A 27,516-nucleotide genomic window follows, 5' to 3' on the forward strand; every position below is an offset into this window, starting at 1 on the left:
CTGTCCGTCTGTCCGCATCCTGAGTCCCTGCAACAGCTCAATCACTAATAGTACCTGCTTGTGTAGGGAAATGCGTTACTATGGCTGTCTTGTGTGGGTCAGCCCAATTCAAGGGCTGTTAAAGCATCTTCCAGCCTTTACACTAAGCTTTGTATCAGCATTTTCCAACTATCTTCTCAGAAGGAAAGCCAGTTTTCTGGACTAAGTGTCCATCTTTGCACCTGATGGAGCCCTCCTGATGGCAGCACACCCAGCGTGACTCAGGTCTATAAAATCCGAACTCCCACTCGGCCCCTAACACCTCAGGGCTGGAAGAAACCTCCATATTCCCCCAAAGAAGCTTTCTGAAGCAGCTTCAAAGAAGTTCAAATGTTCTTTGGGGCTAAGACACACAAGAACGAGGCTGTAGAACCCACTGTCACAACCATAACCAATATTAATTCATTAATTCTCCTTTCTTCCCTACATCTGGAAGCTGCCTAGGACAGGGGAGATGCTCTGCAGATATTCACTACCTACCACAAAGCAGCCTTCAATGGGACTCGCCATACCAAGAGCAGTTTTAACACAGCAGTAGAATATATGATTAAGCCACTGGGATGGGACTAGGGAGCCTAGGGTTCAATTCTTAGGCTACAAATTTTGTGACTGCAGGCAAGTTACACTGATTTCCCGTGCTTCAATTATTCATACATATGATTAAGGCAATAATTCCCTTCTTTGCAGCATGTAAATGAATTCAGGCACTTTGCAAGATGCACAGAGGATAATTCGGTGGAGCTCATACAAGTAGGTAGACACAGGAAAATATGGCCCATATCTCTACTGAGAAATTAAGGACTTAATAATACACTGATTTTATTAGATATGGGAGTGAACGTTAAAGAGCAGGAGGAGATATTTAGGATAGCACAGAGTGGAGGATCAAGTGGGAATAAGAAAATCAAAGAGAAAAAAGTAGGTGGCATATTAGGCAATTTGCAAGCATGGTGTCCTTTTGGGCTGTGAAATGGTCAGTCTGGAGAAATGTAAAATGCTATTTAGCTTGGTGATTTTTACCACCACAGACAACAAAAAAAAGAGTGCTGGGGTAGTACTAAGGTGTTGGCAGGAGGACTGAGGCAGCAGACGCACAGCAACAACTGGTCCCCCGGGTCACAGCTATAATGAAACAGTGCACCTTAGCTTTTCTAGAGGTGCACATCCCAAAGCTTGACACACAAAAACATTTACATGAGGAATAGACCCTTGAACTAATCAGAAAAAATAAAGTGAGACGTTAGCCTGTGCTGGCTCTGAGCAGCACGTAGCTTTACAAAGGAAACTGCCTCCCACTCCAATGCTGTATCTCACTGCTGTGCCTAATGACTGTAAATGTGTTCATTGAAATTCACAGGGGCTCTTTGTTTTGTTGTTTTTTTGTTGTTGTGTTTTTTTTTTTTTAACGTACAGACACAAAATAATCAGTCTATACCCAAGTTCAGAAATAACAGCAAGTTCCACAACTAAACCAAGATTGTCCATGACAACCTGCACGCAGAAGTCACAACATGTAAACATCTAACACAAGTCTGCAGGCTGCCAGAGCACACAAACACAGACTTGAGACAGTGTCAGGTACCTCCACTTCTGAGCACTCAACTTGTGACATCTTAACGCAGCCTGACTTTCAGAAAGAACCCGATCTCTATTCATACTACGAAAACTTTGCTTTAACCTTTTAATGCTTGTCAGTCCAAACAGGAAGCAATTCCTGCGGTACGTGTCGCTGTCTCAGCACCTGAGTGGCAGCTAAATGCAGAGATACTTTGCCTTATCATGGCTCAGAATTAAAGCCCTGCTTACTAATAAACTGTAGATCCACTGGAAGGAAGCCTCCTATTGTGTGATGGGTGGGGAAGGGAAGAAAGACAAAACATAACAATAACTTGATTACAGGTAACATTACAGGGGTTGCTTCTTCCAACTATTCCCCACCTTCAACAGCTGGTGAAGTTCAATCCTGATTTTTTGCTTTTTTGACTTCTGGAAAGAGAAGAAGGCTTTCTCTCTTAAAGATTCACTGTTCTAAATGAGATGCAGACTCCATTCTGGATCTCATGGAGTTCTGACATCTCTGTTTGCTAAGCACTTTTTATTGTATTTTGGGCCAAGTATCAAGGTTTGTGAGGACGTGCTAACAGACAGGTTCACCAAGTCATGCAGTAGAGGAGAGACCATAGAGATAGATCTGCACTTACGAACATTTCAGAATACTCTGGAAGCCTCAACAAGTTCAAGAAATACAATGCAGCAGGACAACAGGAGAAGCCCCCACACACACCATTAAGCAACTCGTACCTTCCTGACTTGGCACCTGAAATAGTGCATTTGACTCACTTCACAACCTCACGGCCCAATGCCTCTTAGTAAAGATTATTATCAATTGCCTATTGATATATATGTGGCTGTTTAAGATTTTGTGAGCCTCCCAGCGACTGAAAAACAGCTCGTCCTGCATTTCTGCACAGTAGCAGCCAAGGGTAAGTTATTTCTGCCGACAGCCACCACGTACTATTACGGCAGCCCCAGCCAGCTAGCAGTGTAACACCACTGGATGCTTGTAGTACGTCAGCACGCAGTAAAACAATGGCAAAACATTACACCTACACACCCTTTGTTTTCTAGGCATGCCTGCCTTTCCTATAAATATCTCCGGGGCACAAAACAGCGGCTTGACACCTGCACCTACCTGCCAGTTGTTTATGGTATTGTAAAGCAAGTGGCTAGCAGTGCAGTGCTGCGCTGCCATCCAGCTCTTCCTCAATCTTCTGTGGCGAGCGGCGTTAAACATCCGATTACATATAAACTCCAAAGACTTCATCCGTGCTACATTTTGGCTAGAAGGGACCCAAGAAAACATGTGCAGAGGACAAGCAAATACACTAGTCAGTGCAAACTTTCAAGCAACTATACCTTCTCTAAGTGTAACGCACACCGGCCTGAACGTGGTGTAAATCAGTGCCCGACAGCTACAGCTTATTTGTACCTTCAGGATGGTTCTGTCTGCAGCTTTTTTTTATTACTTCACTAGTTCATTACGATTTATCTCACAGCTACTGGCAGTTATTGGCTCTACCGTTTAATCTGATTCATCAGATTGTGTTTATTTATTAACTGATCTACACAGTTTTACAGATAAAACAATGTTCCAATCTGCCACCAGGGTTATAAATAAGTAGGCAGCATTTTTTGTGCCAGGAGTTTAACAAACAAACAAACAAACTCCTGTTCCATTGGCACCATCACAATTACTGAAATCTCCCTAGCCATCCAGACACTTACAGGGCTCCTGTCACAGTCTCTCAGCACCCATTAAATCAATCAAAACCAGAAAAGCAAAAAGCTTGCACCCCATTTTCTCCCTTTGCAACACACAAGACAAATAGTTTACTTTGCAGGTTTGTGTGCCGCATCTATGTAAATGTATGTATGAAAACAGAAGAAAGGTCTATTTGTCTAAGTGAAACCATGTAAATAAATTACACAGTAAATCAAGGAAAACACAGATAAGGACATCAGGGTTGTACTAAGTTCTGAAAAGGATGTAATCCACAGTTACTTGCTCTGAATTCACGTCTCATAAAATATCTGTTGCAACAGATAGCAGCTCTCTTCACATATTTCTCTTGGCTTACCTCTTTTACCTTCAAAATAAGAGCTTCAAAGCTGGCAGAAAGGACCCAACTTTTTCAGTTGCTATTAATGGCAATGGAGCTCTAAGGTCCCCCCTTCATTTGGGAATCTCAGCGCAGATACTCTATAAGCCCCCTGTCCTCATGCCCTACCAGCATGTCCCAGTCCTTCGGGCACCCCTGGCACTGGGTGGGGGTGTCCCCAGGAATTTTATAGCAACTCTGAAATGGTTAAACACTATTAAAAAGAGCCTGTGTTGAAACAGCAGTGTGGCGGTGAGATAAATAGCAAAAACCAGGAAGTCCACAAATAACTGGATGTTTTTTATCACCTTGCCAGCTTCAAAATTGCTTAAAGGCAACGAGGTTTGCTGCAGCTTACTTCTACGGGGGAGAGGCCCTGCAAAAAATACAAGAGGGGACTCCTCAAGTTTGATGGTCTGTTCAGGACAGAAGCCTTCCCCTCTATCTGGATGTGGGTGGAAGTAGGATGGGGGTTAAATCTTAACTGCATTTATGGGCTCGGTACTTTCCACTCTGCTTCAGACCTTTAACATTATGTTAAAGTTGACTTGATATGCAGAGTGTTAATCCGTTTACGCAACAAAAGCCTTCCAAAATATGCTCTCTTCAGTTCAACCTGCTCCAGCGACACAGCAAATAGGAAAAAAAAAAATAAGAGAACAAGTTTAGGTGGGTCTGTTGTTCTCTGTCCTGTCCGCTCCCATCAGCGGCACAGCGAAGCAGGAGCCGAAGGAGGGGGACCCAGACGTCACTGCGAGTCACACTCGGCAGTGGCTGGCTCCGAGGGGAGAGGAGCAGCTCGCACATACAGCACAGGGTGGGGATGCCTCACTTCGGAGCAGGAATGCTGCTGGACAAACACTCCCTCGAGAAGCGCTTGTTCGTTTTGTTTTGTTTTTTTTTTTTCCCCCCCCTTTGGGGAAAACAAGCATAGACGTTGGGCTAGATTTATAGGTGGTGTAAATGGAAGTGATTCCCTGAAGCCAATTTACATCAGCTGCTTACAGTTTATAGTTGTTACAAGTGCAGCCCCTTTGCATATCTTGCAGAAGCCCTTTAGCATTTGACTGTAAAGTCAACACAACCTATGAATTATTTGAAGCAAGCAGTGCCAAACATAGTGTTACCAGTTATTTTATACCGTACAAACAAAGAGATAGGGAATACACGACATCTAACTTTCACTATAGCACTAGAGAGTTTTTTTCCTGCACAAAACCACCAAACAAGCCCTTAACTCTAGCCAACTCCTCATCCCATGGCAATGACTTCCACCTATACATTCCTGCACAGGAGAAATCTATTTCTTTTAGACTTTTAGTTTTGTGTCTGATATTAGGATAGAGGAAGAACAACTTCCCATTTCCCTTAAGTTTTCTCTTTTCTAGTCAATGCCATAACCAGAGCCTTGGAAGCAGACCATTAACAGCAAGCTGTTGTGAACATAATAGCGACAAGGGAGGAATAATACTGACAGCTCCTCTGCTTTTCCCAGCCATTGAAGCTGGGAGTTTTCACTTATTTTGATCAAGGCCAGCAAAGAAATGAACCTTGCTTCCAAAAAACAGGTCAGACAGCAAAACTAATGGGTTCCTTTGGGACATGAAGATTTTTAGTCATACTTTCCCCGTTGCCCAAGAACCAGTGCCACTGTGTTAGTCCTGTAAAGATCTGCTGTTCAGAGGTTTTGTCATCTCTAGCACAGATGTCAAATGAGGGCAAACTGAAAATGAGCCGACCGACTCCTTTTACCTATGCAGCTTTCTTTACCTATGCAGCTTTCCTACCTGCTCGTGTTGCTCTCTGCCAACATGCCTGACAACATATACATTTAACACCAGCATTACAGAGGAGCTTAAAATAGGGGGGTGAGACTTTCCTAAAACAGACAGTGCTAAGCCCAGCTGTGCTGCATAGTGCTGAAAACCACATGCTAAAGGCTCTTCCAGCTCACTGCTCTCAAAAACTCTTCCGACATCCAGAACACTTACTCCAGCTTCATTAAGGCAAATGAGTTCTATGCCATGAGGGCTGGACAGACAGCTCCTCTCCCACCATGCTTGCCACCACCACAGAGATCTGGAATTGTGCTGACACTTGTGGTGTTCACTGCTCCACGTTCCAAGTCAACCACAGCATTTAGCAGGGGGGAAAATTAGGCTCATTTCTTTATGAGAACAATTCTCAGCACAACAAATATTAAAAGTAAAATAACTTTTAAAAGACAATGGATCATTTAGCTGAGAAATGAACTGAGGCTCCTGGACAGTTTCTGTTCTACTGCAAACTTCTATACATCAAGTGTTTACATCTGACATCGAAGTTACATTAATCTCTTTTGGGTATTAAAATCCAGCAATTCCTGTTAGTCGATATCTTCCCTAGACTTTTTTTTGTAGCAGAAAAAATAAATAACGACAGTTCCAGAGCACTTGCAGTTCCCTTGATTTTTTTTTTTAGGTTTGGTCAGCTGAGAGAATGAGAAAGGAGGGAGAGGAAGAAAGGAAAGATTTGGGGTTTTAGGGTGTTTCTTTTTTGGTGTGATTAGTTTTGCAATACAAGCCCTGGATAGATTCAGAAACTGTATCCTGGCTGAAAGAAAGGCAGGCAAAATGAAAGGAAATTAAATATGGGTGTGAAATTAAACCAAAAGAAAGTAAAAGAAAAGAACGAAAGCAAAAGCATCTACTTGGGCTAAAAGTAGACAGAAAAGCTAGAAAACACAAGACAGCTCTCTAAACATCCAGAAATGCTTTAAAAAGGTTTCCTGTAAAAACAGGGAGTTTAGGAAACTCTGAATACATTTAATTGCGTTCTTTGATGAAAGGAGAAAAACTCATACTGATGGCTCCACTACACTATTCAAAACAAGCGATTTCTCTGAGAAATCTGAAGCAAGAATGAAAGGGTATAAAACTTCTTATTGCACAATACCTGGAAGAAAAATTTTTCTCATTTTCTTACATCTATTATTTTTTTCCTTGGTGTGTGGAGAGCCTTGTAACAGAGTAAGGGAATGGGAATTTAGGACATCTGGGTTCATTCCCATCTGCAGCACTGATATCTTGAATGTTTTTGGCAAGTCCCTTTTTGCCTGTATTCTAGGTTTGTCCTCTGCAGAATGTGGTCAGGCAGTAAGCCTTCCTGTCTTTTTGTCTTGGGCTTGAACTCTGAGAATTGACTGTTACAGATTACCTGACACAAAGTGGTCCTTTCCTGTCTCTTTACCAACTGTGCAATCCTGTCCCAGCAACTGCATGCCAGCCAGCTCAAATTCATCCTGGAGTTTACGCTGATGAAGGCAGAAATCTCATGCATCTGAACCAAATCTGCACTTGCAGTATCGTGAAGTTGGCTCCTCATTAGCCCTTGGGACAAACTCATCGTTTGCAGAAGACTAATGACATGAACATAATGGATACATTTTTCACAATATAGCTACCGTGGACATTTTACTGCGGCACATAAAAGTCAAACAAAGCACTTTTTCTGGTGGATGATCTATTCTTTGAATTCGAGCAGCTTCATTCCAACGAAACATGCCAAAAATCCATCCTTTGGTGCTGCTCAGTGGTAACGTAGCTATGGTTATTGATACAGATCTGACTCTACAGCGTTACCAACACCTGCAGTTCCCCCCAAGTCAGATGCAACACTGTGCTTTCCTTCAGCTTCCACCTCCTGGAGTCAGTTGACCAAAGGGAAAGGTTAGCTTGCATGTTTTCTCCCTCCCTCCCCACTCATGAAATAAGTGTCTTCAGGTGAATAAAAAGGGCAGTTTAGCACCTTGCACTCTCCTCATTTGTAAGCCTCTGTGACCTGGAGGATCCAGATTCATCATTTTTTTTAATTCCTGGGGTTAGAAACACATCAATAATGTACACTCTGAGGAATTCTGCCAATATCAGTGGAGTTTCTTCAGATTACTACAGCTACAATTGATATCAAAGCACTGTCATTTCTTTCAAAAGCACATTTGTGTACAACCTATTTTCGTACTGGAATTTTCCACTCTCCTGTTGTTTTAAAATCCAGTGCAGCTGAGATGCCTTTCTCCCTAAATGTGCTCTTACTTATACCTCAAATCATTTCCCCGTTCCATCCTGGTGTTTTATAGGAAGAAAACTAATCTTATAAATGAATCACAGAATAAAGTGCCTCCTACAAAAGACATCACTCTATTAGGAACACATTAAGTGGCACATTTACTGTGCATTTAATTTTCATTTACAGTATGTGCTCTATACCCAGCACACTGCCTATATCAGCTTTTGTTTTCATAACCTATTCCTGACACCTAACAAGAACTGGGAGTGCTGCTCCAGGATTTGGCAAGAAGGAACAGGTTGTGGATGAGCAGGTTTCTCTGACTCACCTACACGGATCAACAAGGAAAAATAAAAAAGGGAGAGGGGTGGAGATGACAAAGGAAAGAAGAGAGAGAAGGGGGGGGGGAGTGACGTGTTCCTGTGGATGCGGTGTGTAATGCAGCTGGCAGGCCGCCCGCTCACAGTGCCACCAAGTTCCAGACGTGCCAGTCCAGCTGACTCAGCTCTTTGGAAGAAGGAAAAGGGAAGGGAGCAATTTCACAAACATTTCTGGTTGCTGAGGGACGGAGGTTGCTGGACTCTCCTCGAGGCTCTCCAAACCCATCTTTCATACCTGGGATTCGCGCCGTGTCCCCAGAGAGGTACTGGGGACAGATGCTCACTCAATAACCTCGTACAGAACCGCTTACACCGTTACCAAATGATGCCTGTATGGCTGCTGGAGAGCTCAGCAGCACAGCTTCGCCCTCCAGACCTGAGACGCCAGGCCTCTCCCCGCCAAGGCGAGCTGCTCTCAGACGAGCCACTGTCTCCAAGGAGACGAGCAAAGCGCATGCAGATGAAGGGTATCCAAGTGAGAGACAGTCTGTGGCCTGTGTCGCTTTTCCACACAAAAATCTCATCGTCACTTCTCAGCAGCAGGTCCTTGATACGTGGTTTATTTTCTAGCCCTTAAACAGCCCGGGCTCTGCCCACCTGTGGGAGCAGCTCTGTCCCGTGTGTCTGAGGGCTGTCAGAAGGCACAGGCAGCCCCTAAATCTGACTGAAAACAAGCAGACCTCAGGGAATTTACAAATGAGGGCTGAGGTGAACTGGCCCCAAAACCAGCACTAGGCACTGAGCTTGTCTTAGATCCCTGGCCAGGATCCTCACCACAGGCCCTCAGCTCCTTCAGAGCACGTGGGAGCATCCAGGCCGGCCTGTCACAGCAGAAGGGAGGGAAGGGACACATGTGAGGAGCACACTGCCCCGGCCTTCAAACTGACCAGCCGACTCCCCGGGCACGAGGAGTCTTGGGACAGCAGCATCCTGAGGAACTCTGTGGCCTGACACCAAAAATCCTCCCAAATAACACTGCCCCACCAACTGCTCACAGAGGTACGGCTGCTCTTGCAGATTTAATATGAACAGAAGGAACAACATTGAAGCAGAGGCTTTTCCAAAAGCAAGAGCTTGTGAGTGTACAGATAACTGTGCGGTCGGGGAGTGTCCCAGCCAGGTGCTCTTTGTCAAAGTTTCAATAGGCAGGGCCTCAGCAGCATTTCTCCAGCTTCAGGAATGAAGATAGAGATCTTGTCTCTGTTGCAAAGCAAGGAGGGAACTTGGGGCACCCTGTCTGAAATCAACACAGCACAGTTATGCAAAACATGTGTGCAACTGGCATCTCTTGTGTAATCCTCACTGTAATCAACCTCGCTAACTACTCCAGCAAAGAAGGAGGGGCAGAGGGTGGAGAAAGTTCACACTTAGATCAAATAAAAAATGGGAAAATATCCAGAGAGCTTTAGTCAGGTAAAAACACAGTTCCCTCTCATGGGAAACCTCCAGGACAAGTTTCCTTGAACTTCATACAGGGTTATAAATAGGAGGAGAGTCACACAGAGTTCAGTACAGGTTCACTATAAAAAAAGTAGACATTCTCATTTTCCTTCTTGAGTGATATCCATCAATATCTTAGCTGTAAGCCAATTCATAATTACAGGTTGCTGAGAGCTCAGAAGAATACAGCAGTAGCAGCTCTCTACAGCTCTGCTGTGGCACGGTGTTAACCACGTGTTTTTTTTTTTTCCTTTAGTTTCTCTTGGCTTCCTTTCCAGATGGCAAAAATACCTCTTTTACACCTTAAAGCACTCATATATTTTCTAAATGTCGGTGGCAGTTCTCCATTTTACATTGCCCCGTAAAAAAACTGAGATAGCAATGAAAGATGGCCTCAAACCAGTCCGTGATTCCAAGCTCCAACTTTCTTAAGCTGAAGGGTTTCACAAGCTCCTTCGAGAACTGACAAAGGCCAGCTCCGAATGCTGCATTTCCTTTCCTCAGAGGCAAAATGCAAAAGCTTCTCACCCCTGAAAATAGTTTTCTCAGGGGAAAGAAAAATAGGTTTTTCCTCCTTAGGGCTGCTGTGGTATTCTGCTGCTCAGAGTACGTGCAAGAAGCGGTTGGTCTTGGTTTTGCTGCGATGTGGCTTCATCAAGTCAAAAAGCGTGTTCTCATCTCAAGTGCACGAGAAAGCTCTGTCACCCCCTGGTCCTCTTGTTCTGCAAGAACAACTGCAGCTACCTCAGAAGGCTGCTTCTGGAGCAGGGGGACTCCTGATTCACTGCACCACGTCCCTCAAGGGTATTACAGTGCCATGAGACACCCAGCTCCCAGAGGAGGTCTGAAGGCTGGCTGTGCAATGCCTGCATTTATGGCTGCACCTTCAATTCCAGTTTGGTATCCAGATGCCAATCTGAGCCTACAAATATAGGATTTGTGTAATAATCCCTGCTGACAGGGAAAACAAGGCCCAAAAGAGGCCTCTGTAGGTTGAGCTTAGAGGAACTAAGGGACTACCTATCTTTAAACATCTCAGCTATTAGACCCTCACCTGACAGCCTGTCCATAGCAGTGCTGGTACAGAAAGACAAGTAATCTAAATTAAGCTACCTCAGTGCTTAGATACCTGATTTTGCAAATTGGGTCTCCTAGGGCTTTTTCCTATTTCATTTTCCAATCATTGAAAAGAGAGGCAACAACACATACCCACTTCACACAGGCTTTGGGCTGATGAAATAGATAGGGTTCATAAAGGAAACAAGACGCAAAAATTGCAGGCTAAGTAGTAAGTCCTTTAGTATTATTAATAATCACCTTACTATTGTGTCTAAGATAATCACGCAGGTATCAGGGTATAATACCTCAGTGGTTATGGTAACAATACAAAGTTATTATTCCTTCCACTTTGTAATTATCTCATTTCACTATTGAACAAAGGATACGTAAAACTAAGGAGATAATACGCAATGCTATGCAGCACGGGCGCCAGCAGCGCTGGAGTACTCTGCTATGTACTTACATGACCTTCATTGCAGCAATATGCCTGAGCCTTGCAATTGCTCGTGCATCCTGCCCTCTCCCCATCACGACAAGGTTGAGAAGTTCTCTTATTTTGATTTCACTGATAGGCAACTGAGGCAGAGATGACGTTAAGGGGTCTGCATTTGTACTCGTCTTTGTTTCCCCAAGAGGAAAATGACTTCACAATTTAGGTCCCTCACAAATGAGTAGCAAAAAAAAATAATCAAAATTAGTAATAAAAAAAGATGAGAGGATTAGAAAAATAAAGACAGTCTAGAACAGAATCAATACTGGACAGATGACTGTAGACTATGAATGCTGTCACAGTATAAACTGAGTACAGGAATTCTCAGTCACAGAAGACAGTGTTAGCAAGAGCAATAATCTGCAGCAGAAGAAAGGATAGTTTAGGTTAAGTATAAGGATGAGAGTCATAGCTATAAAAAGCAGATGGGAAGTGGAATTGTCTCCCTAGGGAGGCAACAGAAACACAGCCTCCCTGGATGTTTAAAGAACAGGTTAGGCGTGCTGCTTAGCACTGCTGCTCTATAATCAGAAGCCTTATCGTGTTCATCTGCCTTTTTGGTGCTAGTGAAATCCCACATACAGTGTCGTGGCACAATCAACGCCTAGAGGAAAGAGAAAGTCACCATCACATTTGCTGCTGCAAAGCAAGATGACTGATATAAAGACTGGCATCACTCAGCAGTGGAGAAGCGTCCATTTTCTCTCCAGAGCACACAAAAGCTGGCCTGTCCCACCAGAAGGATGTGAACTGCTAGCACGGAGGGGAGACAGAAAACAGGCAGAAAACTGGACATCAGCAGTCCTGTACCAAACACACACTTGCATCTTGGCACTGGTGCTACACATGAAGAAGGAACAAATTGAAATTAATGAGGGATGATGCCATGTGAATCTTACACTGTGCTGAAGATGTCTAAACAAGGACCTTGATACCCCCAAATACTGTGGTGCTGTCCGACCTTCTGACTATGTTGATAGAAGGTTCAGGAAGTCCGAAAAAAAGGGGCAAAGGACACGCAGTCCCCTCCTTGTGAGCATCCTGTCACATCACAGAACAGAAATCTGCCCTAGGAACTTTCCTTCGTGGTAAACCTGAAACTCTGGGGACATTAATATTCCATTTTCTTCTCCAGTTTGGGGTGCAGGACCTCCTACCTTCACAGTAAACTCTTCCTTGCTAAGGGTCCAGAGGCTTACAGGTCCTGACACCACATGTACAACTCTGCAACCCTGGCTCATTAAGGAGAGGAAACTTGATGAGTGACAGGAGGAGACGGGAACTTCTCTCCAGACCTTCTCTCCCTGCTTCTTTCTGCTGAAAAAGGGAGGGCTTGCTGGGAAACCTGCAGGTGGCAGAGACCTAGTGTGGCCATGCTCCACCAAGATATACCAGGAGGCACAAGCCTCGTCTCACAGACACAATAAATCTTAGCATCTAGTAATCTTACTGTGAACTGACACGTGGAAAGAGAATATCCCCATGGTACTGGTCTCATCACTAGTAGGGGGGTGAGCCTTTCTTTATCCAGTCAATTTACAAGCAGCCCTGAAGCACTACAGGAACAGGGCATCCCCTGCTTACACACAGAAGAAGCAGGGAGCTGTACAGCATCTGTTCCCCTGTCAGCTCAATTGCACACCCTGGGGAGAAAAAAAAAAAAAAAAGGGAGAAAAGCTGATACCCACTGCTAAGAGAGATTCATAATGCTGGTATATAGCACGTTCACCTTTGCTTGCCATGACCACTTCTCCTATTTCTGTCTTATCTGCAGGAAACAGGTCTCTTGGGTTGAACAGTCAAAGACTGATTCATAACTGTTGCAGATAAGAGGGAATCTTTATGGAATTTCAAGACTTTTAAAGGTCTGACTAGCAAAAAGTGAACGTTTCTTGCTTTGGGTGGAACCTTACTTTTTAGTAGTTCCTCCTGAACACAAAGTCCAAATGTACTTTTTCTGGAAAGAGCATGGTCTTACAGCATCTTGAAATCAAAGAGAGTTTCTCATTGATAATTACACTCTGTAGAAAAGGCTTACCATAACCAAGCTTCTACACTAAGATAATTCTGAGCACATAAAAGATGATCTTTTCATATAGCTTATACTGATACTGGTCCAAGTAGTACTCCGGAGGTGAAAATGACCCCCCCACTTCAAGGACCAGCTTCAGATTTAGTGAAGCATGGGATACAAGTTGATTCTGCAGAAGATTAAGCCTCAAAGGAGGGTGCCTAGGGTTTGAAAGACCTTGCATGCCAATCTCCTACCCTTGTATATATTTTGATCTTCTCACCTTCCAGTGTTGCACATATAAACAACATGGAAAGCAGAATACTAAAGACTTCAGAGACTACAACACGGACTGAAGGCCTCTAGGTACTGGAGGCTTTAATGAGAAAGCAGAGCTGCTTCAGTATTGTGCACATGCTAATAGCAGTTTAGAACGTGGAGTCTGATAAGAAAATAACCAAATGATTCTGTGACGAGATTAATTCCACCGAGCTTAACTGAAGCAGTGTAAGAAAACCTGAGAGAAAGAGCAGCTCTGCCTGATTAAATAGAGCTCTAAGTATTGGATCAACAGAATAAATGCCCACTGGCTCATCACATCTAAGCAAAGATGCTGTTTGCTAGCCTATTTGCACAACTGGGATTTGTATGCAAAATATCGCCTCCACCCCTTCACATACTTGTTTCATTTTTCAGATAGTATCCTTCTTGATCACATTTAAATTTTTTCCCCATTCATGATGTGCTTGAGTCAGTCCAGCTCCGAGTATAATGAGAATTTCAGGTCCCAAGACTGTTGTAATTATGATGTTCTCATCATCAAAAATATGGTTACAGAATAGATACTGACTTTACCTGGGTCTTTTGAGAGCGGAGGTGTTAATAGTGATACAAGTCTTTTTAAGATGAAAAAAGCAATTTTAAACATAGACTTTTTACAATTCTCAATAGCCACCTGTGCCATTCTTTCAGTAATTTTCACTGGCTTTTGCCTGGCAGTGCCTCAAGCACAACAGTTTTTCAGCACTGCGCTTGTTCTTCCGATTCTCTAGCTGGACTGAGACATGCACAGGTGGGATGTCTCTCTCAAACATCTATTGGGTCAAGTGCTTCATAATAATTAAGAACCAGGTTCCTTCTGCCTCTAAGCAGCCACATGCACGAATATCAGTGCTCCAATCCCTTAAGAAAAGGTTCTGCTGACACAAGCCATGCAATTGCAGGCATACATGACACCTCACATGGCTTGCTACAACACAAGGAGCTGAGAAGAAAGCCCTTATAGATGAGAACTGCAAAACAAGAAATGTGAAAAGAGTTACTCAATTACCTTTCCATATACAGGGCATTTACCTTTTTAATTAGACATGTCTTGTGCACTGTACATAGCTTTCTAAGATTGTGCTTTTGGGAGTTTTCGCCTAAGCTTTGCTTTTCAAAACAAATGCTTCACTGCTTTTCTTTTGCAAATAAAGTGATACCATTAGTTCAGTGCTATTGAGGAGCTGGGCAGTAACAAAGTGCAGCAGCAATGCAGGAAGAAGAGAGGGAAGAAAAAGCAAATATTTGTTAAAAGCAGAAAAAGGAAAAATCATTTTCTAGACAGGGAAGAAGTAGCTTGGAAGAAAATTTTAAAATGTATTGTGAGGAAAAGCTTTTGTGACAGGAAAAAAATAATGATTTGACTACCCATTTTTTAGGAAAAAATAAACAGTAAAACTGCTTTCATATATGAATAACACTTACTCCCACAGTAAGGGAATGTGATTGAGGTTGCCAAGATAAAGACAGAAAAATCAGGAAGTTCCAGAATTAAGGATGCCTGAGAAGGCTTCATTTGGCCTGTCTGCATATGCATGATGAGACACAGTCTTTTAATTACAAAAAAACACAAAATAATTTGTGCACAGGACCACCCTTGCTTATTGCAAAGGATGGATGGATGCATTCCACTTAATGAAAACCTATTCCGTGTTTTGTTTTCCCCTTAGCAAATGATCCTATCCTTCGTTTACTGCTTACTGCCCAAGCCCTGCTCTGAAAACTAATGCACTAATGTTTTCGATGGGCTTTTCTGGATTGCTCATCATTGCAGCCTTGACTTTTTTCATAACTATCAAAGCATCTCTGTTTACAATAGCATTAGGAGGGAAAGGCTGACTTGGCTCCATTTTAGATATGAGAAATTCACGTCAAAATGTAATTGATAATTGTACGTGGCCTCTTGAGGATGCCTGGCTTTTCAGGATAAAGGAGCATCAGGTTGCACGTCACATCTTTCAAAGCACAGAGGTCAACACCTAGGTGCTTTAACCATCAGATCTATCCGTCAGAACAACTGTCCTCCTTAAAATTTGTATTTTGTTCTCTAGTTGCCTACAGCAGAATTTGTCTCATTTGTGTTCTATCTGCCTTTGTTCAGTTGCGCAGTTCTAGAGATGATGGAGGGTATGGGCACGTCTCGGGGTGAGATGGCAGGTATTTTGTGACTTCCATCAGGATAGTGGCTTTGTCTGGATATTTTTATCTAAAAGAGCAGACGTGAGGCAAGGTGAAGCCAATGCTTGCTGTCTGGTCACACAAACCCTGCACAAAGGGGCTACCAACTTTTGCCCCTGCCCTCTACAGCCTGTCCTTAGACTCATGTCCTGGAAGCCCACTCAGGCACCTCTCCAATATCATCTGTGTTGTGGAGCTACAGAGTTAATTCTGAAAACAACATCTGAAATTCCTGTCAGTACCTCCAGGCTCAAGCCCACTCTTAGTGTAATTCTCTGCATGAATCTCTCCCCAGGCATTATCCCGCTGACGTCCTGAAGGCATCGTTATATTGCTGAAATCAAAGAAGCTGCATGTGGGAGGAAAATATAGACACAAAGTTCATCAGAACTGCATATGTCAGTAAAAGGTAAATAATCGCAGGAGTAAATAACTGCAAGATAAGTCCTTAATTATTTAGGGTTAAACAGCAGCAGCATTACAGATGCAAAGTAATATTTTGCTAACCACTCATCCTGGGAACACTTACATAGAAAGATACTATTCTATACGACAAAGGTAGGCAAAATGTGGATTATGATGCTTAGAAACACCTGAAATAAGTAGGAAATAGTATTAAACGGCATGAGAAAAAAATCCCTCTATAGCAAAAAAAGAAAAAGCTGTCAAATTATTTTTTTTCTTAAGCTAATAGTAGTTTCAGCTATTTCAAATCTCTCCAAGATGTTTCTGCTAATTTCTCTCTACAATTACATTTCCTTAGTTTTTCACCTTCCCTGTCTCACTGTATGAAAACTCTACACTAAGCACAGGAAAAATTGACTAACTGGCAGTACTGAGAGGGTGTAACTGACTAAGTGGTGACACAAACAAAGTGCTTTCAAATTCACAGATCAAACTAGCTGGCAGAAAAAAAGATAATAATTCTTCAATTCCTTTCTTGCATATTCTGCCTTACATAAAGAATGAGCAGTTTAAAACATTCTTGATTTTTTTTTATTATTATTAATAGCACTCTCAAAGTGGAAAGGGACATACAACAAAAAATTAAATTAGTCTTGCATTTATGTAATCATGTGCCAGATTCTCAGCTAGCGCAAAATAACACTACTTGCCTTGCTTAGGAGATGTAATTACAATCTATACTAGCTAAGCATCTGATCTAAAGAGCTTTCCTTTTATAAATATAAAAACTTATTCAGACTCACCTCAATTCAGACATAAATGTACCAGATTAAAACTGGATTGAAGTCTCATATTTCAAAACAGTTCTCACCCTTTTAATAGTTTTTCTACCTGATATCCTCTTTTCTGGTCAGAAATAGCAGATGTACATATTCAATGAAGTTTACTACGTTTTGCTCTGGTCTTCAAGATTTACCTGCCAGACTCTGATGTGTGCTTTATTAAAGCAGAAAGTGCTTGCATAGTACACTGATGGAAAATAGTATAAAACCCAACCCTATGGAACATCTATACATCTCCATGAAGCAGGTTCACAGATGTGGGCATAAAACCAACCAACCTACGTGTCAGGGATGGACAGACACCTTAACGTCCATGCTCACGTTGGCCTGGTATTTCACCTTTGTATAGGTGGCTGTAGGTTTGGGGGTAATATCCCAGGTTTTTAACTCTTCATCTACGAGTGATACACTAAGAATTGTCTTGGAGAGTACTGTGGGAGCTGAAATCCTCCTGGGCTTCTGCTCAAAACAGTTGTAACTTAGAGCGATGACTCTCTCTCCATTGAAATAAAACATAAAATCAACAAATCAGCACAGCTACATCAGTTAGGGAAGGAGCTCCAGGGGGACTTGTATGACAAAGCAGCTTAGATGCCTTCTGAAAATCCCACACCTTAACTGTGTTTCATCCTCATGCAAAAAGCAGAAAGATCAGCCATGCACTTTTCACACAGGAAGAGTGAAAAATTGCTATCAATGGCTGTATCTAGGTAACAAAAAATCTATATTCATAATATGAAAACAATCTTCAACCACAACGTTCATGTTTTGTAATGTGGGTTATTTTATGTCACGATTCCCTTTTTAATTTAATTGTGAATATTTTTATCGTGTTCTCTTTTTTACTAAATTTCAAGTTGAAACTACAGTTATGGTCAGATGTGCGAAAATTACAACTCACTGTTCCACAGAGACGTCTCCCTTCTAACTTTCAGATCAAATCCTCTCAGCTGACAGCTCTCAGGCAATGCTCCTTCAGCCTAGTCCCATGTTTGCACTCACGTTCATGTTTTCTGTCAGAAGGATGTTTGCAATAATGCAGCCTCCTGCATACTCTGAAGTCTACCTGGAGAAAGTTACTAGCTTATCCTTTATGATTCTCAGAAATGTAAAGACAACTCTGGATCCTAAAACCAATCTAATGCTCGTAAAACGGAAAGCTCCACTGAAGTGAGGCTGACCCTTAGAAGAAATGTGTATGAAGAGTCAGGAAGCTCCACAATGACATTTTCACATGCAGTTTCTGCCTGCAGCTGCACTTCAACCACTGTGTTTCAGTAGTCACACATTTGCTAACACCTTAAAAAAAAGTTCATCTGTAATCCTGTCACTTCTAACCAGTCCAATTATCTCTGCTCAATCAACAATGAAAAACAGAGTCCCCTATTAATGGTCTGGACATAAAAGCTGAACATTCTAGGAAAGAAAGAAACACAGCAAGCTAAGATCTTACTCAAGAGTCCTACACAAATGAGTAAGCAGGCAGAATGCAGCCCACCTTGGGGTAGCATACAGAGACCAGAAACACCCCCAATCCTGACCATGCGGGCTACCAATGTGTCTACTAACATGCAATTATGTGACAGGTATTTTTTTAGATCCCATCAAAAAACTATACCAAGGAGACTCATGGCAAGGAAAACCCAGTCTCTCTTCCCCACCTTCTGCTCTAGGGTAAGTGCTGTGCCTCCCACGAATTAGGACTTCACAGCGAGAAATAACCGAACTAAAAATGCAATTAGGAGGATTTTGAAAGATGAACAAGTATGAACTCTACCAGCATATGGCATTTATTAGATGAAGAAATGGGTACGAACTGCAGAGCAGGCTTCCAAAAGCACAAATCCACTCTCAGAGATCTTTGGAATTTCACAGTCACTTTGGGGCCCAGAGTGTCAGAACAATCTGCCAGCCAAGCCTGGATACACCCAAGGAGACGTTCAAAGGGAAATGTGATAGCATCGGCAGAGGAGCACAGTTACACAAAAGGAAAGGTGTGGCCGAACCACAACTTCACTGATTCACATCGAGGCTTTTCCAAGGTTCAGAGCTATGCTCTCTGAAGAGGCAGGTACAGAGCCACCAGGAACATACAGTTATTTTCACAACCTTCAACAGTAAGGAGAAAGGAAACAACAGGATAGAAACGACACGGTGGGCTCACCAGAGTGCGTCCTGAGGTGTCCTGTGAGGGCGTCCCTCCGTCGGCAGGCATAGCTGCAGAAGGGACATTTGAATGGTTTCTCCCCAGAGTGCAACTTGATGTGCCTCAGCAGGTTCCCCTTCTGGGTAAAAGAAGCTCCACATTGGTTACAGTGGAAGGGGCGTTCACCTGGAAGGGAAAATGGAAGGGAGAAAGCTGTCAAGAAACGCTAGAAGGTGCAGGGAGCCCATCACCTCACCCTGTGTAACAGCGCCTCCTCACCCAGGCCTGCTCCCTCCACCACCACCTTGACTCCTGCTACCACCATCTTGCAGCCCTACAACGGGCAGAGCCTCCGGCACCGACTCAGGGCTCTCCCCGTAATGCTGCAGCACTCAAAGTGCTGCAGAGCCTGATTTTCCTCAAGTTCTCCACCTCAGAAGTTTCATCCTTCTTAAATGATGAGCTCTGCTCAAAATTTAGATCCATGACTGGGGTTTTGTGGTGTTTATCGCTATGGTTTTCCCCTTATTTTTAGTATCAGTCTGATCTAGATGAGTATTTAGAACTCATCATGACAATTTGATCTGGACAGATATTAAGGTCTTCGCTTCAAACCAAATCTTTCGCTTGCATTACAATTAAATTGATATCCCCTCTTAAAGGCTGCTTTCCCTTGCTGGAGTGGCATGAGGAGAATTAATGCAAGTGAGGATCAGGCCCACAAGCTTTGGGAAGTAGCAAACAAAAAAATCTCACACCATTAAACTGAGAAATAAGCAAACTGGTGTTTGAAGTAAAACTAATGGAAAAGACTTGCTAGGTGAAAAAAAAATTAGTAGTTTTAACAGAAACTCTACCCCTTACCTGCTCCCTTCTCCCCAAACATTCACACACACACACACAGATTAAGTTGATGTTAATCATTCATATTTGCCCTTGACAGTGGGGATTGGGTCCATGAGCATCCATTTTTTATTTTTATTTCTTAATTTAAAGAGGAAAAAACATACAAGCTGACACAGGTTTTGTAAAGTATTATTAAAACCATACTCTATGTCAACATTTGCTGAGGACACTCGGGTCTGTCTCAGACCCTTAGGCCCACAGTCAGCTGTAATCACCTACTTATATCTCACTGGGTGCAGTGCAAATCAACAGGGCCCAAGTATATACTCACATTTGCTATTTGCCCAAGTGCTTTACTGAAGCTAGGCTTTCAATGCTGAAATCACTTCACCAACCAGGGCCCCAGTTCAACAAGGTCTTGAACATCAGATTTCAGATGTAAGCAGAAATTCATTTTTTCATTCATTTTTTTCAGTACATCACTTATTATGGAGCCTCGGTCAAATCCTGGTGGGACTTTGAGGTTGAATTCACCGGCCTGAAGCACAGTTCTCATGAAAAATAAACATGCTCTGTGACCTGTCGCATCTCTCCAAACCTTTTTTCAATTGCCTTAAAATGGTTACTCCCTTGCTGTACAAAAATAATGCTCTGTTTTTATCAAAGTAGTTCACGTGTCTGGTGTAAACTCCAGCATCTGCCTTTTGATTCAAATGGAAACAGAAGGATGAAGAGCGCTCTTAGAGATGTCCTCTAGCAATTCTTTGCAGTGGTTTAAACCACCGCAGTGGTCTGGTCCTGCAAGGAGGGCACCATAGGTAGGTGTGCCACGTACATAACCAACCCTCTGCAACTTCATTTCATGTGTGCGAGCTAGAAACTACACCTGAAACCACTGCAGATGCACTGCAGAAAATACTAAGGTTTCTACATTCTTGCCAAGAATATTATGGAGTAATAATAATAATTTTAAAAAATCTCAGCATAAAGCTTTTCTTCCAATATACTGAACACGAGCTCATTGGAATTGATAAAGAGTTTGTGGTTTCCCTTTTAAACTCCCACAATACACTTAAAGGATCTGATTAGCCATTATCTTCTGTTATATCATTTAAGATGTCCATAACATAGATATGTAAAGAGATTGCAGTAGACAAACGTGTTTTTTTCTTTTTCTTTTTCTTTTCTGTTTTGCTTTCACTGTCTGAGAAAACAGGCAAAACCCCTTCCTTTGACACATTTCTCAGGAATGATAGCTTCAGTTTCAGGATGACAACATTAAAGGCTGCAGCAGGTTTCTTACCAAGTCTAAAGACTTGCCTTTTACTCCTGCTGCATTTAAAGCTATGCTGTTAATGTGTTTTACCCAACTGATCTTTGATATTCTTGGAGGCCATGTAAGAGCAGGTATTATTATTCCTCAGTAAGCAGGCAGCTGAAGGAGGTGCTGAAAGCCTTCAGTCAGGAATTCAAATAACCACTGCACTACAGCTCAGTGGCAAAGATGACACAAGAACATCCTTCACAAAGTCACCAATAGTCTGTTCCTTTCTTGCCACATACACAGTCTGCTACAATAGCACGTTTTACCTTCAATAACCTTCAATAATCTATTTAAAACCAGCATGAATTCATTTTCCTTATTGGCTTAATTCTGAGTAAATAACTGCTTTGATCTGTTTATTGTACTTTTGGCCAATCACTTATTTTCTGCTCCTTGATTAAACTGCAGGCTTCTGGGATGACCATTAATTTCAGTCATTCATGCTGTCGAGTAGCAGCTTTTACATTTAGTACAGTTAATCTTAGACACAATTACCCAATAGAAGGGTGACCCAAAAAAGTAAAAACTGAATAATAAGATTTTGCTGCCTTTCCAAGAACTCTCCTGTCCGATGCCCACTTCAGATAAGCAGTAAACCAACTGTCATCACTTCACTGCCTTATGAAGACTGCTCCTTATTTCTCCTGCTGCTTTCTCCTAGTACATCTGTAAGCAGTTCTCCAGCATTATTACTTCCTAATAAAAAATAAATATATTAAAAAAAATCCTGGCATCCTTATTCAGTTCCCTTACACTTCTGTAAAAAGGTTTTTTATTCGTAAACTGAAAATTGATCATATTTCTAACTAAACGTCCACTGATAATAACTCTGCTATATTCCCAGATTCAGTTAATAATAATTAAAGCACATCCTTTATGAAGGATTATCAAACCAGATTTAGGTAGAGCTGTAAGTCTAGGATCAGACAGCAGCAATCTGGTCTCCCCAAGGTGTTGGTTTGTGCAGCAGGAGATCTTGGTGCAGCAGGGTCGCTCCGATTCCACTGCCCCAAGCCTCCACGGGCACTGCATGATGCATGGGATAACCTATCAGATGCTGGTCTGGGCAACTCCACCGCCCACTTTAAAAACTCTTGACTCATGAAAAATCTTCACCTAAATACATTTCCTCTCTATTTTGCACCCCCTGACTGTGTTAAAGGTATTTTCCAGTCCTTAGGGGTGACTGCAGCACAGACGTACTAGAAACTACAGACCTATTAAACAGACTGCATGCATGACTACAAGAGGCTATGGACAATTATAAGCACGGTGTATGTTTCACCATTTATAGCTATCTATGTACTTGCCTTTTGACTCTATAAACTTGTACTGATTTATTAAAATAAGAACTCCTAAGAAGGGCATGTACTGAAATGTAACTAAATGAGCTTTTTGCTTTTTAACACTGGAAACTACGTGACTGCAAAATATTTTTAGTCTACTGTTACATTACTAAATCTTTTCTCTCTTTTAAAGCTAAAATGGCAGAAAAAAATCTCAAACCTTAGTGATTAAAAGAGACTGAGTTGCGACACTGAGAAGAACAGCTAACCGAAGAAAAAAAGATGTTTCCTTTCCAGTTCCAGATTTAAGACCTTAAGTCAGACAAAACCAAGAATGCCTAAAAAGCCCTTTTCTCCTGCACAGAGAATTTAATTATCTAAAGCTACTTCAGGAATGGACAAGGCAAGGTAAGGCAGAGCTGCCAAGTATTACCTTTCCTAAAGGCTTAGGAAGAGGGGCTTGTGCCAGGAAGCAGTGCTGATAATTAAAAAGAAAAACAGAACAAAACCCAAGGGAGTTTATCATTTTGTAGTTAAATAAAGTATTAATTAACAGGTATTATTTCACATACTTACATCTAAGTTACAGTAAACTACTGATGAAACTTCACAGTGCATTGCTTAACATGCATCCATTATAGCTATTTCTTCTCCAGAAAAAAATCATAATGAAATATCACTGCTCTTTAGATACACTAGTGTCTAAAGTACACAAGTTGGCTTGCTGGTGTGTAAACAAATACTGAGATGAAAAATGACGTGGACAGATAGAGTTGGGGTTATTAGCAGGACATGGTCCTTTGGTAAGTATCTTTAATATATGGCTCCTGGCTGGAGACTTCAGGGCAAAAGCTACATGTGCTTTCTAGCTGATACAACCTGAAAACAGGCGAATGAACTCATTAACTTCCTATTAATAGCTGCCATATTTTACCATGTATATGTCAAATGTTATTTCAAAAAGCAAACCAACCCCTTTTTCTGCTTAATTGGAAGCTTCCCTGTACATTGATTCTCCTTTACCGCCTCAGCACGGAAGCGCTGCATAGAAGTTTCGGTATGAGTTATCCTTCTCTGAATTTCGTACGGCTGCAAAATACACCAGTGACATTTTCTGTATCAAAACAGAAATAGAAGCGAGGACAAAGAGCGTCCAAAACCGTTCTAACACTTCTAATGTGACTATCACAGGTAGTTGGCAAAATCTGCGCAAAAAAACGTGTAACTCTCCTAAGAAAGAGAAAATATTTGAAGTTAGCTCCATTTTAGATGAATTGTTTCCTGCATCAGAAGTGTCCTGTTGTGCTTTCTACAGCTTAAAACCTTTAAAAGGTAAAACGTGGGAAAGTGAACCACCAATTTCCTGGATCATGTGTTTTTCAAACACACAGACCTCCCAAGGAAGAAGACTTGGATTTTCATAACCCTCACCTGATAACTTCTGTTCCTTTGAAATCAAATGGAGTGACTCACAGACTAATACACATTAGTATACACATTTTTTGTTAGAAGAGAGGCCTGTTTACTTTCACAGCAGTGCGCAAGCTCTTTCCTATGAATGTTTTAATTACACTTTCAAAAAACACTGTTTTTAAAGACTCGTCACAATACATATGAAAGCCAGGATAAAGTCTTTATAAATATAAGAACCAGGTCCAATGGGACTACATTTCACATCTGTCCTAGTTAAATATATACCTAAGATCTCGGTCCTTTCTTTTTGGCATGTATTTTTGATACACAAAGTATAACTTAGGTACCTGTAAGACAGAAATTTATTTTCTTTTAACCTCTTAAAGCAACATTACTATGCACATGCTGCCATGAGAAAGTATTTAAATATTTGCTAATACTAACAGCAATGATTTTCACCCTTCCGTAGTAGATTTTTTTTGTTCATATTCTGGTAAAAGGAAACATTTCTTCAGATGCTGCATCTGCTATGATTATGCTCTGTCCCAGGAGCACAAATGAAAAATTAGTTGCACTGCTAACACCCTGGCAGGCAATGAGTTGCATCGTGCCTTCACCCAAGCGAAATACAGAGCACCAGACTTGGCTCCATTTCTGTGTTTGTTATTCTGGGGACTGTCTTGTCTAAATACTTACTTACTCTTCTTTTAGAGTCACTTAACAGTCTGCACCTGACTTGCAATTAGTGATTTTACTAAGTTTTTTTGTTGTTCTTGTTGTTGGGGAAAAAACTGCTTCCAGATAGGGCAATTTATTATAAAATAGTAGTGATGAATCTCTCAGGAAAAATTCTTGGGAGATCTTGGGTGATTTCCAAGCGTCCTCTGTACACAAATTTATGACCGCATTCTGAAGGGAGAAAAATCCTTTAAGTGAATGGGCAAAAATATCCAAAGGGTCCAGCTACCGAGTACTGCAAGTAAAACACATCCTTATGAGGAGAGAAATTTCAGAAACCTAAGCTCTTCTTTCTTATGCCTAAGTACAAAATGAGACTTTAAGAAAAGTTAGATTATTCATTTAGGAATTTAAGTAGAAAATATTACATTGAGAAATCTGGCCCTATGATTTTTGATTCAGTGCCAACGATTCATACTGCAAGAGGTAGGAGCATGCAGTAGGCTACAAATCACAAATTAAAGCCAATAAAACTTTTCGACTAGAAGAATTAGTCAGTTTAAGGGAGTTAATCGTAAGGTGTTAATATGACCATTTGTTTAAATTTGTTCCTGGTTAGCTGCTTTAGACAGAAAGGTTTTTGATACTGAAAGGTATGACTGGGTTTTTGCTCATTGATAGTGACTTAAAATTTTACGTGATTTTTTAAAATTATTTTTAATTTAGAGTTCCAGTGTTGCATGTGTTTGATTATAACACGAGGGATGTTAAAGTAGAACCTGGAGGTGTTCCTCATTGGCATGTAACTAATTCAGTTTCACTGACTTGATGGTCCTGAAATGTACGTGGAAAGCAAGCAAAAATCTGAGATCTTCCTGCGGTTAGCACCCCACAAAAGCTTAAAAGTAACACGACGGCAGCCAAAACGGAGAGCATGGTGAGAGCTACCACCTGTGCCTGCTGCGTCATACCCAGCACCCCAAGTCCTCTCCCCAAGGCTTGGGGCGCAGCGGCTGTCCTGCTGCATCAGCACAGCAAATCCCTTAACCTCTGGGTGTCTACCACTCCCAAATCTTACAACAATAAGTATGGTCCCAACCCTCTCTTAGAAATAAGAGGTGTTTCCAAATCCAGCAGTGGACTCAAGAAAGGACTAGATGTTATCGTGGAGAAAAATCCCTACTGACAGTGCAACATGTGGAGCTTACCTCTCACAGCATGGCTATAACAGTAAATAGTTTCTGCTTTGCCAAAAATGAGGAAATTTTAATTCAGACCCACTAGTAGAAAGCCTAAAGAGGTGAGAAGTCTTCGGCGTTCCTTTTCATTACCTCGGACAAATTGGATTATTGAACTGAGCTTCTTCTCCCCGTTCCTCAACATGCCCCAGCACAAGCCCCTGAAGTATCCAGTGGCAATATTACTGACTCCTCGCCTCCTGCGCTAACAAAAAACTGATAAAGACGCTGCAACCTGGGGCACTTGCTGTGGAGTATGAAAACTGGACCAAAAGGAGATAGCATAGATAGTATGGGAGAGGAGGAAAGTAAATCGAACCTGACACTTGCTGTTTTTCCAACACGAGCACATGAGGAAGGGGGTGTGGAGTTACCCAGCTTCCTAAAGCAGCAAGTGCATCACACAATTCTCACACCGAGCACTTTATTTATTTTCTGTCAGCGATGACAAATAAATAGAAAGGCCTTCTGCTGATGGCCATGCAGATTACCCAAACGCTTCACCTGAATTGTCAGCGTTTCAGAGAAATGTTGTGTTCTGTGCTAGCAGGTGAGCAGCTCCGCTACGGAGGGGCCGGGGAGCACAGCATCCCCTGCATCACATGCCCAATGCTTTGAAGGATGAATGGGAAATCCCTGGCTCTATTATGGGAAGGGGCAGCCACAGACATCAGGGGAATGGATGCTCCAGCACATGAGGATGAAAGATGGGACACTGAACTCATCTGTTTTGACCTTACCCATGGCAGAGGTTATTTTTTCCATCCCTAGATGCGTTTGACTGAACTATCATAATGTGGCAGGGGAAAGACAACTGCTCCTCAGTAACAGATGAATAACGTCTGCAGAAAACCATCTCCGTTTATGTGCACAACACAGCCAAAGCCATATGGCACAGCTTTTCACAAAGCCTCAGTCCCTGGTGTAAGGAAGCCACACTCTCATCCCAGCATACATGCAAATTACAACCTCTACCGTGACCACAGCATTTTGGGTGATTTACATAGAATGCTGTCAGGCTTCTGGGGAAAGGAAAAGGACTTCAGTTGTTGCCAGTGCAACCAACTGGCCAGACCGTGCTTCGGCTGCGCACCGATAAAGAGGAGAGTGAGGCGGGATCCAGCTCCCAAGACACATATGAACTGGCTTCAGAGGTACGGATTTACATGCCAGTTGCATTAGCTGATAAAGAATATCATCAGTTTCCACTCACCAGGGACAACCCCCCTTCCCTCCACCATTCTCCCCTGGGCTGCAAAACCAGACAGCCCACAGGTCAGGGCTCATTCCAGAGCTGGGGTCAGCCCGTTTAGTCCAACCGCTGAGGAAGTGGCGATATATTTTAAAATACTGCACTTTAAGAGAGAGATACCAGTAGGTTAAAAATACTCCTTAAAATCAAGGATGTGGAAATCCAAGCAAACTTCTCCTTCTGTTGTGGACATTGAAGTAGCAGCATGTATTAAAAAACAAACAAACAAAGCGGGGGAAAAAAAAAATCCCCCGCAAAATTTGCCAACTGGTTTACTGAGCGTAGAGCACCAGGCTGCACACAGAAAGGAACGCCGCTTCTATAAAGCTTGAGATCATCTATACAGAGCAGTGCACCAGAGCTCCTCTGCTCAGATGGGAAAAGTCATGGCACAACGAAGTGCCACCAGAAGGAAAAAGTTCCTGGTTATGCAACTCCTATCAATTCACTCATCTCTAGTGG

General features: G+C 42.2%; 1 protein-coding gene across 18 annotated transcripts in view; it reads right to left on the reverse strand.

Moving 5' to 3' along the window:
* Positions 1-27,516, reverse strand: part of IKZF2 (IKAROS family zinc finger 2) — a 109,867-nt gene that overhangs the window by 21,620 nt on the left and 60,731 nt on the right. For all 18 annotated transcript variants that reach the window (XM_035571594.2, XM_050711651.1, XM_050711653.1 and 15 more), the window contains one exon: positions 19,036-19,203. In XM_035571594.2, coding sequence (XP_035427487.1) covers positions 19,036-19,203 — 168 coding nt within the window. The remainder of the gene's footprint in view (positions 1-19,035; positions 19,204-27,516) is intronic.

The sequence above is a fragment of the Cygnus atratus genome, chromosome 6 (assembly GCF_013377495.2).
Source record: "Cygnus atratus isolate AKBS03 ecotype Queensland, Australia chromosome 6, CAtr_DNAZoo_HiC_assembly, whole genome shotgun sequence".
Classification (NCBI taxonomy): Eukaryota; Metazoa; Chordata; class Aves; order Anseriformes; family Anatidae; genus Cygnus; species Cygnus atratus.